General features: G+C 40.9%; 1 protein-coding gene across 2 annotated transcripts in view; it reads right to left on the bottom strand.

The window, feature by feature from the left end:
* slc22a16 (solute carrier family 22 member 16) overlaps window positions 1-19,378 on the bottom strand; it is a 109,674-nt gene that overhangs the window by 29,335 nt on the left and 60,961 nt on the right. Inside the window, exons 1-5 of one of the 2 annotated variants that reach the window (XM_048531617.2) lie at window positions 15,377-18,469; window positions 14,831-14,910; window positions 14,034-14,507; window positions 10,610-10,727; window positions 5,739-6,291 (exon numbers count right to left, since the gene is read on the bottom strand). In XM_048531617.2, coding sequence (XP_048387574.1) covers window positions 5,739-6,291; window positions 10,610-10,727; window positions 14,034-14,507; window positions 14,831-14,883 — 1,198 coding nt within the window. In that variant the 5' untranslated portion in view covers window positions 14,884-14,910; window positions 15,377-18,469. Of the gene's footprint in view, window positions 1-5,738; window positions 6,292-10,609; window positions 10,728-14,033; window positions 14,508-14,830; window positions 14,911-15,376; window positions 18,470-19,378 lie in introns of those variants that run through there. The other variant, XM_048531616.2, reaches the window with a different exon arrangement.

The raw sequence follows: 19,378 nt of genomic DNA, 5'->3' as shown, positions 1-19,378 counted from the left end.
TCAATGAGCTAATCTTTCAGATACTTTTTTCTAATCTAATTTGTTCAATCTACATGTAGTTAAAATCAGTCATGATTATTGTTGTATCTCTCTCTCACAAACCACCATTATTGTGTACCTCATCCCAAAGTATAGTTATTATTAGGGGTCAGAGATAATGGGAACTGCAAATGCTGGAAAATGTGAGTTAACAAAGTGTGAAGCTGGATGAGCACAGCAGGCCAAGCAGCATCTCAGGAGCACAAAAGTTGACGTTTCGGGCCTAGACCCTTCATCAGAGAGGGGGATGGGGAGAGGGTTCTGGAATAAATAGGGAGAGAGGGGGAGGCGGACCAAAGATGGATAGAGGAGAAGATAAGTGGAGAGGAGAGTATAGGTGTGGAGGTAGGGAGGGGATAGGTCAGTCCGGGGAGGACGGACAGGTCAAGGAGGCGGGATGAGGTTAGTAGGTGGGACATGGAGGTGCGGCTTGAGGTGGGCGGAGGGGATAGGTGAGAGGAAGAACAGGTTAGGCAGGCGGAGACGAGCTGGGCTGGTTTTGGGATGCAGTGGGGGAGGGGGAGATTTTGAAGCTTGTGAAGTCCACGTTGATACCATTGGGCTGCAGGGTTCCCAAGCGGAATATGAGTTGCTGTTTCGGCAACCTTCGGGTGGCATCATTGTGGCACAGAAGGTGGCCCATGATGGACAAGTCGTCTAAGGAATGGGAGGGGGAGTTGAAATGGTTAAAAATTACATATTTTCTAAAGCATAGAACATAGAACAATACAGCGCAGAACAGGCCCTTTGGCCCTCGATGTTGTGCCAATCTGTGAACTAATCTGAGCCCATTCCCCGACCCTATCCCATCATCATCCACATGCTTATCCAAGGACTGTTTAAATGCCCCGAACATGGCTGAGTTAACTACATTGGCAGGCAGGGCCTTCCACACCCTGACCACTCTCTGAGTAAAGAACCTGCCTCTGACATCTGTCTAAAATCCATCATCCCTCAATTTGTAGCTCTTCCCCCCTCCCCCCTCCCCCCCCCCCCGTACAAACCGACATCATCATCCTAGGAAAAAGACTTTCACTGTCCACTCTTATCAAATCTTTCTCTGATCATCTTGTATGTTTCTATTAAAGGCCCTCTTAGCCTTCTTCTCTCCAATGAGGACCGACCCGAATCCCTCAGCCTTTCTTCATAAGACCTTCGCTCCAGACCAGGCAACATCCTGGTAAATCTCCTCTGCACACTTTCCAATGCTTCCACATCCTTCCTGTAGTGGAGTGACCAGAACTGTACATAATATTCCAAGTAAGGCCGCATGAGTGTTTTGTGCAGTTGCAGCATGACATCACGGCTCTGGAACTCAATCCCTCTACCAATAAAACCTAATACCCCGCATGCCTTCTTAACAGTACTATCAACATGGGTGACAACTTTCAGGGATCCATGTACATGGACACCAAGATTCCTCTGCACACCCACACTACCAAGAATCTTTCCATTGGCCCAGTATTCTGCCTTCCTATTATTCTTGCCAAAGTGAATCACCTCACATTTATCCGCATTGAACCCCATTTGCCACCTTTCAGCCCAATTCTGCACTTTATCCAAGTCTCCCTGCAACATTCTTCCACAATGTCCACCACTCCACCAACTTTAGTGTCATCTGCAAACTTACTCACCCATCCACCAATGCCTGCGTCCAAGTCATTGAAAAAAATGACAAACAGCAGTGGTCCCAAAACAGATCCTTGAGGCACACCACTAGTAACCGGACTCCAGGCTGAATATTTTCCATCAACCACCACTTGTTGCCTTCTTACAGAAAGCCAGTTTCTAATCCAAACTGCTAAATCTCCCTCAATCCCATGCCTCCGTATTTTCTCCAATAACCTACCATGTGGAACCTTATCAAAATCTTTACAGAACTCCATGTACACTACGTAAACTGCCCTTCTCTCATCCACATGCTTGGTCACCTTCTCAAAATCTCAATGAGGTTTGTGAGACACGACTTGCCCTTGACAAATCCATGTTGACTACCTCAAATCGAATTGTTGCTTGCCAGATGATTCTGAACATGATCTCTTATAACCCTTTCCAAAACTTTTCCTACAACGGACGTAAGGCTCACAGGTCTATGATTGCCTGCGTCATCTCTACTGCCCTTCTTGAACAAGGGCACAACATTTGCAATCCTCCAGTCCTCTGGTGTTAAGCCTGTAGACAATGAGGACTCAAAGATCAAAGGCAAGGGCTCTGCCACCCTGTCCCTAGCTTCCCCGATTTTCCTCAGAAAAATCCCATCGGACCCAGGGGATTTATCTACCTTCACACGTTCTAGAATTGATAACTCCTCCTGCTTACTCACCTCAATCTTTTCAAATCTAATAGTATGTATCTCTGTCGTCTCCTCTATGATATTCTCCTGTTCCTCAGTGAAAATAGATGACAAATACTCATTTAGCACCTCTCCGATCTCCACCGGGTCCACACACAACTTCCCACTTCTGTCTTTGACTGGCCCTATTCCTACTCCAGTCATCCTTATATTCCTCACATACTGATAGAAAACTTTAGAGTTCTCCTTTATTCTATCCGCGAATGACCGTTCATGACCCCTCCTTGCTTGTCTTCACTCTCTCTTTAAATCCTTCCTTGCTAATCTGTAACTCTCCATCGCATCAACTGAACCATCTCATCTCAACATCACATAAGCCTCCTTCTTCTGCTTAACAAGAGATACAATTTCTTTAGTAAACCATGGTTCCCTTACCTTATCACTTCCCCCCTGCCTGAAAGGGACATACCTATCCAGGACATGCAATATCTGTTCCTTAAACCAGCTCCCCATTTCGATTATCCCTATCCCCGGCATTTTGCGACCGCATTCTATGTCTCTAAAGTCTTGCCCAATTATAATTGCCCTTCCCCCATCTCTAACTCTTACCCTGTGGCATGTTCCCCTCCCTTTCCCATCGTTGAACTAAATGTAGCCAAATTATGGTCACTCTCTCCAAAGTGCTCACCTACCACTAAATCAAACACCTGGCCTGGTTCATTGCCAAGTACCAGATCCAGTGTGGCCTCCCCTCTTGTCTGCCCTTCGACGTACTGTGTCAGGAAATCCTCCTGCACACATTGGACAAAAACTGATCCATCCGACGTATGAGAGTTAGAGCATTTCCAGTCAATGTTGGGGAAATTAAAGTCTCCCATAATGACCATCCTGTTCCTTTCACTCCTGCCCAGAATCGTTTTGCCAATCCTCTCCTTCACATCCCTGGAACTTTGCGGAGGCCTATAAAAAACTCCCAGCAGTGTGGCCTCTCCTCTCCTGTTTCTGACCTCAGTCCATCCCACCTCAGTAGACGAGTCCTCCTCAAAAGTTCTTTCAGCCCCCGTTATACTGTCCTCGACAAACAAAGCCACACCTCCCTCTCTTTTACCACCTTTCCTGATCTTAATGAAAGATCTGAACTCTGGGATCTGCAACACACATTCCTGACCCTGCTCTATCCATGTCTCCGAAATGGCCACAACATCAAAGTCCCAGGTACCTATCCATGCTGCAAGCTCATCTACCTTATTCCAGACACTCCTGGTGTTAAAGTAGACACACTTCAATCCAGCTTGCTGTTTGCCAGCACACTCCTGTGACACTGAGATCCTGTCCATATCCTCTCTACTCTCTTCGTCTTCTGTACTGGAACGACACCACAGTTTCCCATCCCCTTGCTGAGCTGGTTTAAATCCACCCGAATAGCATGAGCAAATTTCCCGCCCAGGATATTAGTACCCCTCTGGTTCAAGTGGATACTGCCCTGTTTCCCCAGATTGAGCCCCAATTGTCCATGTACCTGAAGCCCTCCCTCCTACACCATCCCTGCAGCCACGTGTTCGGCTGAAATCTCTCCCTGTTCTTTGCCTCGCTATCACTTGACATGGGTAACAAACCAGAGATAACCACTCTGTTTGTTCTAGCTCTCAGCTTCCACCCTAGCTCCCTGAAATCCTGCCTAACATCCCTATCCCTCTTTCTACCTATGTCGTTGGTGCCTATGTGGACCACGGCTTGGGTTGGTCACCCTCTCCCTTCAGGACCCCAAAGACACGATCCGAGACATCATGGACCCTAGCCCCTGGGAGGCACACACCAACTGTGAGTCTCTTTCATTTCCCAACAAACCTTCTATCTGTCCCTCGAACTACTGAGTCCAGAATGACTAACACTCTCCTCCCTCGCTGTGAAACTGTAATGTTTTGCCTCATCAAACATGCCTATTTATGTTCTGAGAAAGGGTCACCGAACCCGAAACATTAACTCTGTTTTTACCTTCACAGATGCTGCCAGCCCTGCTGAGCTTTCCCAGCAACTTTGTTCTTGATCCTGATTTACAGCATCCACAGTTAATTTGGTTTTTATACCTATTTATGAATTGATTTCGTTTAATATTTTTGCACTATTTACACAGTGTGTTGCTTCCCAGCAATCCCTTATTAAGGCTCGTTGGCTCACCAAGCTGGTTCGTTGTTTTGCAGGTGTTTTGTTACCGTGTTGGATAACATCCTCAGTGCAGCCTATGATGAAGCATCAGTGTGTTTTCCTGCCTGGTTTTTAAAGTCTGCGGTCGGTTATGATGGATTGCCTTACTTCCGGTTTTCCGTCGTAGTGGAATGTATATGGGGTCAAGTTCAATGTATTTATTTATAACATGCTTCATGGAGTGCCATGCTTCCAGGATTTCTCGTGCTAGTCTCTGCCTAGACTGTCCCCCACTATGAAGGAAAACTGGAAGTGAGGCAATCCATCTCAACAGACACCAGAGTTTAAAAATGAGACGGGAAAACAAACCGATACTTCATCGGAGGCTGCACTGAGGATGTTACCGAGCATGGTAACAAAACGTCTGCAAAACAAGAAACCAACTCAGCGAGCCAACCAACCTCAATACTCACAACTTGAGCTACAGATCTACTCCAAAACTTTAGAGACCCCTTATTAAAATAAGTCCATAGGACTCCAAGCTCTTAGAAAACACATTCTACAATCTTTTAGCTATTCCGTCCACAATACTTACCACTACTTAACTTTGAGATGAGTATTAAAAAGTTAAACTGGAATATACTGGCCATTAACAATGCTTTGATTCTTCAGTGCTGCATACAATCCAGTATTCAGGAGTTGAGAGAGTTCTGTGCTACATGAAGAATGGTCAGATAGTAAAAACATTACACATTAAATCAGTACTTCCCAAACTTTGTCGTGTTCTGGCCATATGATGCTCAACAATAACTATGGCCCACGCATCAACCTGTAGAACAAGAAGGGGTTGTGTGGGAAATTTGGATTAGGAACAGAGGTGTGTGGTTGCGTCACAGTGAGGTGAGAATGTAAGAGTCAGGAAGATCCTTCGGCATCTGGGGGAGGCAGGGGCTTTTACTTCACAGATTTCTTAAATTAAAGCACCACCTATTTCTCCACAAAGTCCTAACTCATGACTCCAAAGTTTCAGCTTGTTACCCACTGGGGTTTGTGACTCCGGTTTGGGAAAACCTGCTTAAGTCATGTTTCTCTTTCGTTATTTAATATTGACAATAACATGATAACAAGTATTGCTTTCTTTTATGGTTTTGCAGATCTAGATAACCAAAAAGTTTTAAATGCTAAAATCTGTTAAAATATGAACCAACTGCCTTCTATATTTAATACTCAATTAGCAAGATGTGTGCAAACATTTTCTTACCTGCCAGAAAAAGATTCAGATATTCATTTCCACCCAGATTGACAGAACCCAAGGAGCTAACATAATAGCCCAGACTCCCAGTGAACCACACAAGCCAAATTGTGATGGTCCTCTTAGCCAAATTCCATGTACGGAAAAGATCTAGGATACTGGTTTTGTCTTCTTTGACCTCAATCTTCTTTACTGCAATTTCTTTGTCTGTTGAATCCTCAGGACTATTCATCTGCATTACAGAGACATGACAAGGGATCTTTACTTTGTTCCATCGAGCAATTGTGTCAATCAGTTTCTGGACTTCTTCAAACTGTCCTTTAGCCAGAAGCCACCAGGGTGTCTCCGGCAACAGCCAGCAGCAAAATATAAATGGTATTGTCACAAGCGATAAAACGAGTTGGTAGATTCGCCAGGCTCGAACCAGGAATCCAACCAAGGCAACTACCATGATGCCAACAGCAAAGTAAGCATGGACATGCATAGATGCCCAACTGCGGGCCTTCAATCCAGTATATTCTGTCACATAGACAAAAACAACCACAAGGTAGCCACTTGAAACCTGTTTAAAATGCAAAGAAAAACAAGAATCATACATAATTCTACAAGTTCTTTCATTCTTCTTTAAAACTAATGCCAATAAATACATCACCCTGTTTAGCTCTTAAAAGTGTAGCTTATTAACCTAGTTTGCTGTATAATATGAAAGGCAAATACGGCCAATATTAGCAATGGAGAGGTTCTGTGGTTGCAAAGGCATTTTACACAATGTGGGCAACTTTAATCTAACTTATTGGATGGGAACAGGTTGCATGAGAACCTGTCTGTTGTGCATTTTATTCCCCTATATTTTCCTTATGTGTTTGGTCATGGGACATAGGCATCATTGGCTAGACATTTATCACCCATCCACAATGAGATGGGGTCGAAGTGTCTTTTTGATCTGCTGTTGTCCACATGGCATAGGTACAGCCACAATGCTGGTGATTGAGGGAGTGCCTGGATTTTGACCCAGTGACAAGGAAGGAACTGAGATATAGTTCCAAGTCACTCTGTCCTAAATCACTGTGGGATAACATTCCATTCACACATTTTGTTGAGTGTAAAAAAAAACTGACAATCGATATTGCAGGTTTAAAGAGATGTTAGAGAATGGAGAAATTTCAAAACTGCATTGGGTTGTTTTATTCAAAGAACTGTTAGATATACTGGGAAAAGGATGCTGCAATTTTCATGTGGAAAGAAAAAGAACTAGAAAATATCATCTTCTTTGTTTTCTTTATTCATTTATATATACTTAAATATAAAAAGGGGAAACTTGTTATCAACTAAAAGTCTGAAAGATGCCCAAGATATAATGGATTGAGGTAACAGATGATGGATATATTTAAGGGTTAATTGGGTGTAAACTGGTTATATTCAAATGGCGAGTTTGTAATCAGTGTGGTATGGGTTTGGTGGAAATGTGGTTGACTGAAATAAAGCTCTCCCTAAAAAATGTGGCATGGACTCTGTTCTGGTGTATCTTCCAGTGTACAAAAAGATGTTGATGGTGTTTCATGGGGATGGCCATCAAGTGAGCTCTTTTCTCCTGGATCGTGTCAAGTTAAAAATTGTTGCTAGAGCTGCACTCATGAAGGTAAGTGGAAAGTATCCTATTATAATCTTAATATATGCCTTGTAAACTGTGAGCAAACTTTAGGGTTGAAGAGATGAATTACTCATCACAGAATTCCATGACGCTGACCTGCTCTTATAGCCACAGTATATAGTCCAGTTCAGTTTCTGGGCAATGATAACCCCAGAACGTTGACAGTGGGGGCAGTGAATGAAGAACAAAGGGAGATGATAGATACTCTCTTATTTGAGATAGTCACTGGTTGGCAGTTGTGTGGAATGAACGTTATTTTCCCCTTAGCTGTTGCAACCGCAGCTGGAGGAGTACACTGATTTCTTTCTAGTTTCACTCCTCCACTAATCATAACAAACTTTAAATTTAACCAACGCAATGATTTTGCCAATTATCTAGATTTTAGACTGTATCTGATTTAATGTTAGAAACAAGTTAACCAAGGTTTCTTAGTCAGCAATGAATAACTACTTTATCACAAATAAAAACTGAAATGAACATGCAAAATGTATTGACAATAAAAAGGTTTAGACTGTGCTAAGGTAGGTATATTTCATATTCTAACATTCCAATTTTATCATGAGGCAAATATGGGCAACAGACAGTTACTTTTCAATGTCTTGCACAGCAACAGAAATTGCAACTGAAACTGGTCCCATGGATTTCTCAGCAACGTCACCAAAACTTCATAAGGGAATATTTTTCTTCACATTTGACAATCCAACCTTCATGCTACAACTAGTTCAAATGCTGCCTTTATGTCAAGGGCAGTGACCCTCAATTCTCTTTCAAAGTTCTGCACTACTATACACATTTTTAACCATAGCTGTAATAAGGTCAGGTGCTGATTGGCTCTGGCAGAACTTAAGCTGAACATCAGTCAATGGGTTATTGCTAAGCAAGTGCAGCTTGACTGCACAATTGGTAACACCTCCCATCACTTTGGTCATGATCAAGATTAGACTGATAGGATGGTAACTGAACAGGTTGTGCGTGTCCTCCTTTTTGTGGACATTCCTAGGCAATCTTCTATGCTGTTGGGTTGATGCCAATGTTGTAACTGTGTTGGAACAGCTTGACTGGGGTTGTGGCTAGTTCTGGAACACAAGTTTTCAGTACTATTGCCAGCATGCTGTCAGGGACCATAGCCTTTGCAGTATCCGTGCCTTCAGTCATTTCTTTATTGGATATGGAGTAAATTGAATTAGTTGAAGACCGCCATGCATGATGTTGGGATCTCAAGAAGAGGTCAACCACTCAGCACTTCCAGGTGAAGATCAATGCAACTTTTTTTTCCCCCCCACTGGAAAGAGGCAGCAGTCCATAAATGTTAACTCAGATTCTCTCTCTATGGATGTTGCCAGATCTGCTGAGTTTTTCTAGCATCCACAGTATCATGCTTTTGTTTTAGCCGACATTTACAATGTCCACATATGAAAACACTTTAAAACAATTCATTCATAAATTGCAGAAGAAAACTACATACATCATGACCCTAAAAAAGTGTCAATTAACCTGAATTTTAAAAGTTACAATAGAGAAATCACAAGCATGTGACATCTCTCAGTTTTGTGTGAACACACACTGAACAGTGGAGAATAACGTTAATCAAAAAAAATTTCTGTTGTGTTCAGCTACTTCAACAGACTACGGGCATTATGCATCCTTGTCTGAAAGAAGATAATTCAGGACAGCCTAGGGAACAAATCAAATTGAAGAACTTCACTTGGATAAATTCTCAGAGGTTTCCAGCACTTATGTAGCCGTATCATAAAATTTGGTTACTACCTACAAAAAAAGGTAAAGGATACAAAACTGTAGATTGTCATAAAATCTGAAGCTAAAACTAAATTGAACTTCATGAAGATCAAGGGAATGGTTTTCGGGCCCTACAAAAACACTCTGCATCCTTGCCATTAACAGTTTTGCTGTTTTAGTTGCTTGCTGGTGTTCAGTCACACTGCACACAACTTTGGCATTACATTCAAATCAAAAGATTTAAATTTCATTTTCCCATCCAATTACACAGTTCAAACTCTGTAATATTCCATGTCCCTTACACCTTATGTGCCAACCTCATCCTACTGAAAATTTCAATGTTTTCTGTGGCAGTGCTTGATCTTCAGCTTCAGTGGACTCCAAATCTCCTTCATTCACAATCCCAAAGACTGGCCAACGAACCCTATCAGGGTTGAAGGGGTCACTTCATGCTAGACACTATGTGCAGTCTGGGGATAAAGCAATGGGCAAGGGTGGAGGAAGAGAAACTGCTGAATGTCACACCCTGCCCCTGAACATCCCTGCTCCCTCTATTCCATGAATCCAGCGATTCAAAGACAAGCCTTGGCGAACTCCCTGCAGCACAAAGCTCCAGGAGTGTAGGATTTCCACAGCTAGTGTTGTAAGGTCTGAAGAAGAGCTATTTTGGATATGAAACATTAACTCACTCTCTCTCAACAGATGCTGCCTGTCCTGCTGAGTTTCTCCAAAACATTGTTTTTATTTCAGATTTTCAGCATTTCAACAGATCACAGATTCCCTACAATGTGGAAACAGGCCCTTCGGCCCAATAAATCCACGCTGATGCTCAGAGCATCCCACCCATAACCCGCTCCCCTATAACCGATCTTATCTACACATCCTAAACACTATGGGTAATTTAGCATGGCCAATCCATGTAGGCCTGCAAATCTGGATTTGGACTGTGGGGTGAAACCGGAACACCCGGGAGAAAACCCACGCAGATACGGGGAGAATGTGCAAAGTCCACACAGACAGTGGCCCGAGGGTGGAATTGAACCTGTGCCCCTGGCGCAGAATGAGGCAGCAATGCTGACTACTGAGCCACCATACTTTGCTGCTGTGCAAAATCATGGATAGGGTTTGGTGCTTGCCAAGTAAATGTCTGAGAAAATATCTAATTCAGACTGGCAAGTCCCAGAGAAGTAAAACCCAAAAGAACTATGATTGCTGTAAATCAGGAACAAAAACAAAGTTGCTGGAAAAGCTCAGCAGGTCTGGCAGCACCTGTGAAGAAAAAAACACTTAAGATCTCGGGTCCAGTGATCCTTCCTCAGAACTCAGACCCTTCCCCAGAGAAGTAATATGGGTTTCCCATTGCTTCTCCAACTCAATGATGGGATCTACAACTGAAACATTTAACACTGTCCGAATCAAATCTTTACCTAAAATAGCTGATGACCTAATATCTAGTAAAAGGAAACCAAAATATATGCAGTTCAATACATACCAGAGCTAGAAGGAAACGGACAACAATGAAGCTGTAATAATCATTGGTGAATGCAACAGCAACTCCAAAAACAAACTGAGCTGTGCTTGTGAACCACAGTATATAGCGTCGTCCCAACCTAGGGAGGTTAAGAAACAGATTAAGAATGCCAAATACAAGCATTTGAAATCTCAATATATTGTAAGAGTGAACCCAAAACTGTGCAGATGTGTAAAGACATTATTTAACACACAGGGAATATTAGACAAGCACTCCTTATGAACAGATCCATAAATTCAAAATTAGTGCTCAAAGCAGTTTAAATCAGAGCTATTTCTGCAAAGTCAACAAGATCAAACTACTGAAAATACAATGAAAACAGCAATATATCAGAAGCACAATTGGATGTGGGCACAATGAGGATAGATTAGTAGTATTAATTGGTATCATTAGATATAGGTAAATGTAAATGCAAGGTCTTTTTATTATTCAAAGCATATTACATAAAATTGAGTGCAAGACTAGAAATGGACATCCCTGTTTATGTATAAAACAGTTGGGAATTAGTATGCATGACTGATATTCTCCCTCAGGTTTACGTTTTGGCTGAATCTCACTTCAATTTCAATCTGGATAAGGTACTCAGCAGCCGTTCCAAAAACGGTGCATTCCTGAGCAGCTACTGCTGTCAGCTGTTCCCTGTTACAATATTCTTGAAACTTGTGAAGGAGAAGAAATTTAAAGTCAGCAGTAAGACCCAGGCCGGAAGCTTCGTCACCATTTCAGAGTTTTGACTGCTGTAAGTGGTTATAGATTCGTTGGAATGGGACTATGAATCCCAAAGCTTGTTTTCATAGGAAAAGGCACTTGAATGAAGTTTTGTTGCAAATATTTGTGGTGATAAGGCTTTATATGGTTGAAGAAACACAAATGTGACTTTTTTTTCCAATAGAGATTTCATATCTGCAGGACTCCTGAGGTCTGCTTATGGTGGATAATGGATGAGTTTGGATGTTGAGTCTAACAGCATAGGGTGGGGAGCATGATTTGGCATGAGTTGGCACTAAACTGACATGATTAATAAAGGGTCATTGAGGTGGGTACAGGAATGTAGGTTGACATGGAGGGTATGGAGAATTATGGAAGATGGAAACAAGAGATATAAAGGTGGTATGGAAAGATTAAGGAGTTTGAGTGCAGGGCATGATTTAGCACGGATGGGACCTGGGCAATGTGTCAGAGGGGCTGAGAAGCCTGCAGGAATGGATTTTCTTTTTATTTCTATTCATAGTGCTGAACCCCAAAACATTCTCACTACTGCTGTTTATGACCAGGCCTCACAGACTGAAAACCTGATGTCCGGGCAGCCATTTTTAAAAGTCTGCTTCGAGGAGCCAGAAGTAGTCCTGACTTGGAAATGAAAATCCTTGTACCAATGTTTAAATCAGAACAAATATCCACAAATTGAATGTCACAGAGCTGCAGACTTAGGTCAGCAGCTGAAATGACTAGATGTTAAAGAGAAATGGGGATACCAATAAAAATGTTTCGTGAAGTTAGGTTTCATCTCTTGAGAAACCCCTGCACTTCATTCCTGTCAATATGAGGATCTGCTTTATTCATTGCGGCCTCATACCTCAGTAATGGTAAAGCCACAAAAATTCAAGATTTTCTGCTATTTACCTTTCCAAGATGGTGGCGCCAACATGGTAGGGAGTGTGAAAGCTCCCGAATTTATATGCTGTAGGCTGCCCATATCCTTCTCTCTCTCTCCTTTACTATCCTTTTCTTTCTCTTTCCATTTCTTTCATAATCTGATGCATGGGGAAGCTGGAGTGGCGTCAGGGGGCCATCAGCAACAGCAGTTGCAATACCCAGATTGAGACCTCCGTAGGCCCAGAGCCTGGACTCAGGGAGTCAATGAGTCGACGGCTGTGGCAGAGCTTGGTGCTGGAGCAGGGCTGGGCCCTCTGTGCAGCGTAAGGTTGCGTTTGATGCAGACTGGAGGTGAGGCCCCCGTGCGGTCTGGACAGGAGGTCCCGGCATGGTCTGGAGGGGAGGCCCCAGTGCAGTCCGAAAGCGAGGTCCAGGTGGGGTCTGGAGGGGAGGAAACCTGTCTACCCAAGATGACACTTAAGTGGTGACTTTGCAAATTTTGCACTGCACTCATGTGAGGACATGTGACAATATGCCTCCTTCCAATTCTAATTCTCAAGATCAAAAACATCACCTTTGTTTTACAATTTGATCTGTGCCTAGGCCTTCCAGTCTGACCACTAATAGGTTATGCAAAATCAATCCAAGCATTCTGAATTTTCCTCCTTTGCAGTCTTTTGCTCAAAATAATGTAAACCTAGCACATATTTGACTAAACATAAATACCAGTACGATACATCCAGAATTGAATCAGGTCCAGCATTATCAATCCAGTTTGCAATCAGCTCACAGCAACAAATTCTCCAGTTACACCGTGTTAAGAGTGTTTGTTGTAATCAGATCTCCAATGTGCTATACAGCCTTAGGAATCATGTGTGGTGAAAGATAACTAATGCAATCTGGTTGATTCATTCGAACATGTGCTGAGATCCTCTGTCTATCTATATCTATATCTATATATATATATATCCATATCAGATACAAAGTCAACTCAACCAACCCTATATAAATATGCAGCTGTTGTCAGTTGGGGTCTTGCTGCACTATTTTGAATAAAAGTACATTGCATTTTCAATTCCATACAACATTTGTGCACGCACACAACAAAAAATAGACTGACTGGTCATCTCTACCTCTGCCATCTTTGAGACTTTATACTCAGCACATTTATTTTCTATTCATAATAAAGCACTTCTGAGTAATTTAATGCTTATTGGGTACTTTAACATGTTCTTCAGAAACAACCCAATGTGCCCATTAAAGTAAGTTCTGTTTTCCTTTACAGTTGGTATTTTGTGGAGGTATGGTATCTAAACATGGCAACCTCTGACTTGGGATGCTTTCACAGCAAATAGAGGGATTTAATTCAGGTTGACAATGGAATACTAACATTATGATGAGCTAAATGTTCAGAAACTTTAGAAATGTCAAATCTCCAAATATTCCACATGAAGAGGATCATCAGTATGCTGTGCAATACAGTGGCTCTGTACCTATGATCTCTCACAATAGTGAGCACTGTACTGAAAAATGCTGTGTGGTGCAAAATTGAAGATGATCTAATTATCTAATAACAGCTGGGAGGGAAAGCTAGTGGCACATGTTGATAGTCAGTCAGAGAAGAGTATTGGTAGAGTCTGAAAGCAGGTTTCTAAGCTGCCAACCCAGCTGTGGTGTGAGTGTGATGCTTGGGAAAATTTGAAAGGGGAATAAGAAGAAACTAAATTACAAATACAGTTGTCACAAATGGAATTACAAATAGATAGTTGGCAAAAATAGGAAGAATTACCTGTCAGCGATATCCCCAAACACCACAGCCCCCAGCAGGACTCCAAACATAAAAATGGGCTGGGTGAGTTTTGCTAACCATTCCCTATCACAGACTAGGTCCCACTCAGTCACAATGCTGTTTTCAACGTGGCTTTGATCATAGTTATAACCATCAGAACAGGGATAACGTGTCCTGTTGCCTTTAAAATAATTCACTAACTCAAAGCTTCCAATTCTTCTGAAACGACTACACTTCTCAGCTTCCCAGATCTCTCCAGTTTCCATCTGAGCAATAACACTGCGTGAATCTGGAGTCCACAAGTTCCACAAATCTCCAGGGCCGGCTGTAGTATTTGAGACAAGGATTGTGGTCACATTTCCAGGCAACTTGCATATGAACTGTGGTGTTACAGCAAGGAACACTGAGGCCAAATAGTGGATCCCACATGCTATAGTTTGGAAATTGACCACAAAATACACAGCAGCTTGGAATCTGGAAAATACAAAGCCAGTTTTGATAATTAACAAATGATTACAGAGTTGTACAGAATAATGTTATGACACAATTCAATAAGCACTAAATAGGAATAAAAGCTGGGGTGGGAGGTGAATTAAAACTGACTCTACCAATACACAGTTTTAAACTATAGGTTTTACACTTATATTCTTTTCATAAGAATATGATTTTGTCTATTTAAACTGACGACCGTTTTCAGACAAAGCTGCTGTAGTCTTTAAATGCTACTGTGATTGCTGTTAAGTTTCTCTGAAAATAAAATGAACATATGCCAATAAATTCAAGGGTAAAACATTTACCTTCCAAAGTGGCCAAGTTTGTCAAAAAGCCTTTCCAGAGTCTGTGGTGCCATGGAGATCAGTGGGACTTGTTGCCCTGCCTTTTCAGAAAGAGTGAAAGTTTAACAGGACTGAAAGTAATAGGAGATTTGGCATGAGGACAAAGTAAGAAGATAAATGGGGTATGGAGCAGCTTGAACTCCTCCCACAACCCAGTGAGGGGAAAAAAAACGCAAATTGCATAAACCATTGTTACTTTCTTTCCTTTCAATGTTCACATTTTAAAGCATAAAATGGTTAAAATATTAATGCTATCATCAGTGCACTGTCCCTAACAAACATCTTACTCCTGCTAAATGACACATCAGTTCCCCCACCGCGCTCACCACCACCCACCACCCTCCAACACACCTCGCCTAATTTCAACCCATCAAAATTAATTCAGCCACGCTTTGGAATACTGAAATTACAGGATTTTTTTTTCGTTGTTCCAGAGCCTACAGATAATTTCATTTGGAATATCTCATATTGAACAGACTTTTTTGTTCCCCCAACAGGTTTACTTACCCTACATTTTATCACCGGTACTTGAAGGTCCCGTCACATTTTGAACTTATGAACCTGATCTGAAAGCTGCATGACACAGTCATTGGAAAAAGTGTTACTTAACTTTTCATTGTGTTAGCAAAGTACTGTAGGGGGATGACAGCTCTGTTCCAACAGCAGCTTCTTGTTATATTTTAAAACTGTTCTTTTTTATTAAATCATGTGTTTTGTAACTCTACAGAGGCTGCTGTGTGGCAACTCATGTCCCCCAGCATTTCATATACCAACGATTACAGTTTTTAAAACATTTTGTTCTTGTTTTAACCTTTACCTGGCTTTTGCATTGTTATTTTGATCTCTGCAAATATTTGCATCAGGAATGTAAAAGGACATCTCGTGATCTGTACTTTTTACCCTTATAGAAGCGAAAGTCATTTTGCTTCATACCAGAGACAACATGTAGTTGTGCAATTTTCTGTTATCTTGTGGGAAATGAAAAAAATAAAATATAAACAGTGCAGTCTCCCTTCCCTTTTACAGATTTAAACTGAAATAAATTAGAAATGCCCTTTCTCAAGGGCAAATGGGAACGGACAAAAAATGTGTACATTTTTGCCAGTAATGTACACATCCAAAATCAAATTTTAAGAAGTCCCATCTTTGAATTTCTGCAATTATTTTATTTTCCTTTGCGGTTACCTAATCTTCAGAATATGTTCACTGCTAAATATTTCCTGCATATAAATTGTCAGCAGGAAATCAACTTATCCTCAAGAAAAATCACATTATTGTTATATAACAGGTAGGTGGGATTCATGTTCACATCCAGACTTTCTAAAGATATGAAAGGAAAATGTAACTCTGAGAAGCTGTAAAGATGAAAGAATTAACCTTGGTATAGATACCATATTCTAGAATTATTTACAAATGCAACTCAGCATCTAAACTTCACTTCTCTATCAATGAGAGGTGCTCAGCCAGATTCATTGCACAGGTCCATGGTGCTGTTATCTCCAAACAAGGATACTCATTTTAATGGCTTTGGTTGGACTGCTAATGAGAATTAAATTGCATTTTTTCTTACAAAGATAAAATACTTCCAGAGCTGTGCAATAAGGTGCTCCATTTATGAGATATGGCTCATTTTCACTTTTCTATATTAGCCATGCAGCTACAAGATCACTTGAAGAGCACACTGACTCCATGCAGATAGTTTCAACTAACCACAATTCATGTTGAGCATAAAAAGATTTTTTTTTGACAAGTGATTTGCCCTCAGAAATTTCTATACACAAAGTTTAGTAAATGGTTTCCTCCAAAAGACTCCCCTAGGTGTCTCTTTTGAATATTTTAGCCTTTTGAGGTCACAATACCATTTTCTGGAAACTGTTACACTAATAGGATTAATTTACAATGAGAAGATAGTGCTTGGAATCTCCTTTGTCTTCTTGCTCTTAAACACTGACCTGTGATAAAGGGCTGCTTACTCTGATTGTAACAAAATATGATTGAACAATCTAGGTAAGGAGATAATGTGCAGGCACAGATTAAAAAAAAGGAAGAAAGATAAGGTAATCAAGGATTAATAATAATAAACCAGCAGGAAATGTACTGCAGATTTTAGAACTTGACAGGGACATTATTGTAAATGAAATAAATGTTGCCTGAATAGGCATTGTTCACACTTGCATTAATCTTCAATTTATTTCTAAAAGATGTCAAAACAGTACAAGGATTTCTAAGTCTGAATAAATGGATGCATAATATGTACTGCAAGTTAAATGATAAGAGAATGTTTTAATTTGTTTGACTTTTTGCTTACCCCAACTCTTCACCTTTATCTTAGAAGTTGAGTTTTGAGTTGAATTTCAGGGATGGCAGGACTGGCATATGAACAGAGACTGGATTGATCAGGACTATATTCACTGGAGTTTAGAAGAATGAGAGGGGATCTCAGGACTAGGCAGGGTAAACAGAGCAGAAAGTTCTGCAGAAGCAGTTCTGAAGAAGTGTCACTGGACCTGAAACTTTGACTCAATTTTCTCTCCACAAATGCTGCTAGACTTGCAGAGTTTCTCCAGCAATTTCTGTTTTTGTTTCAGAACAAGAGGTCATTGTTTAAGAATACATGTTAGACCATTTAGTCATAAAGACAATTTCTTTTTAACCCTGAAAGTGGCGACTGTGGAATTCCATGCTTTAGAAAGTGGTTGAGGCCAAAACACTGAATATTCTCAAGAAGGAGTTAGATATAGTTCAACGGTCTAGGGGATCTAAGGGCATATGGGGAGAAAGTGGGAACAGGTATGAAGTTAGATGATCAGTCCTAATCATATTGAATGGTGGCGCAGAGTTGAATGGCCTACTCCTGTTCCTGTTTTCTACGTTTCTACATTTCCTTCCTGTCCTTGGTATATAAAAACTAGTCCATTTAGTCATATTCCATTTTGGGATTTTCCACTGTTATGTCTGATTTTCAAGTGAAATAATGCTGTACAATGTTTCAGATAATAAACAATTTGTTTCCAGAACTTATAAAACAATATTCCCCATTTTGAGCAACAATAATTTCAGCTATAATTTTTTGAACTGCTGTGAGATCTGTTGATTGGATGTTTATGTCACTGCTGTGGGCCTATCTTCTGCTGAGCACTGTTTTCTGCACTCTCCACCAGTGAAACATTTAATAATCCATTGAGTTGTTGCGAAAATCCACTTTAATTAAGGTCTAAAGGTTACTGCTTGGCAATAGCAGCATTAGGGCACTGCAGAAAATGGTAGAAAAGCAATGGGAAAGACGCACTCCACAAAGGCAGAAGTAGAAATGTTTACAAATGAGGCCTTGCGAAGAAGAGTCTCTATGTTTGACACGTCTACACACTTAGAGGTATGTAGGCAAGCACGGGAAGAAATAGTGGTGGTTGAGTGCTATTGCCAGGAATAAAAACAAAATTGATGTTTCTACGAGTTAATGATGCTAGAGTAATAAACCAAGAATAGAAAGACAAGGCTACGTGGCACTTCAGGAAAAACCCAGTAACTAACGGGAGCTCAGGAGCTTGAATTCGACTTTCTTTGCCTGGAAACTCAAGAGCTTATGTTACTGTAGCTGACTCATTGATTCTAGTGAATACCACTAAAATAATTACTTTACTACATTGAAACTGCTAAAAGTTTCCCAAAATATAAAAAAAATCTAAATAAAAACAGATCAACAAGGTGGAACTTCATTTATATATAAACCAAGACTATCATACGACTTGGCTTGGCTGCACAGGTTCTGCCACAAAATTCATAACAGAAAGAACTACCACAATGATGAACCCAATACTAGCAGCAGCACTGGGAGACTGTATAATTACAACAGACACATTATCACCAGCTATGCAACACAATTACCCATGGCTGAAGGTGAAGGTGAATATTGAATTGCATCAGGATAGAGATGTAAAGCACCCTATTGGTTCATGTGATAATATAGATATTTTATACCATGAGTCATTGTATAGTGCAACTATCTACCAGATAAAACTGCTTGGTTGCCTCAGATGTTAGAAATAGGCAAAATGGACCTACAAACATGCAGTGGAGCATACCATGCAGGAATTACACACTGACATGCATAATACACTGATCTTTTGCTTGACTGGAATTTATTATGGAGCACAGTATAAATGATCTTGTTGACAGTTTGCAATCTGAGCTCACTGAGTGTTCAAACAACGTTACCGAGGAATTGCAGACTACACTGACGCATGTTTCTACAACGTTGGAGCTGCAATGAAACTTGTTCCAATTATGGCTGTGGGAGATACTCGGGATTTGTTCTGTCAAAATATATGCAAGAGGTTTCAAACATTGGGCAATACTTGCATTCCACTGTCCTGATCAGATCTTTCAGAGTTTAGGGACGTTAACTGCATTATCTTTAACTATTGGCATCAGTTAGATGGACACCTTTCAAAATTCAAAGAACAGGTTTTAATATTTAAGAAAAGATCCTCTGGTTATTGAGAATAGCTA

The sequence above is a fragment of the Stegostoma tigrinum genome, chromosome 4, assembly GCF_030684315.1.
Source record: "Stegostoma tigrinum isolate sSteTig4 chromosome 4, sSteTig4.hap1, whole genome shotgun sequence".
In the NCBI taxonomy this organism is placed as follows: domain Eukaryota; kingdom Metazoa; phylum Chordata; class Chondrichthyes; order Orectolobiformes; family Stegostomatidae; genus Stegostoma; species Stegostoma tigrinum.
The sequence above is the reverse complement of the archived record's forward strand: the minus strand, read 5'-3'. Positions and strand labels throughout refer to the sequence as shown.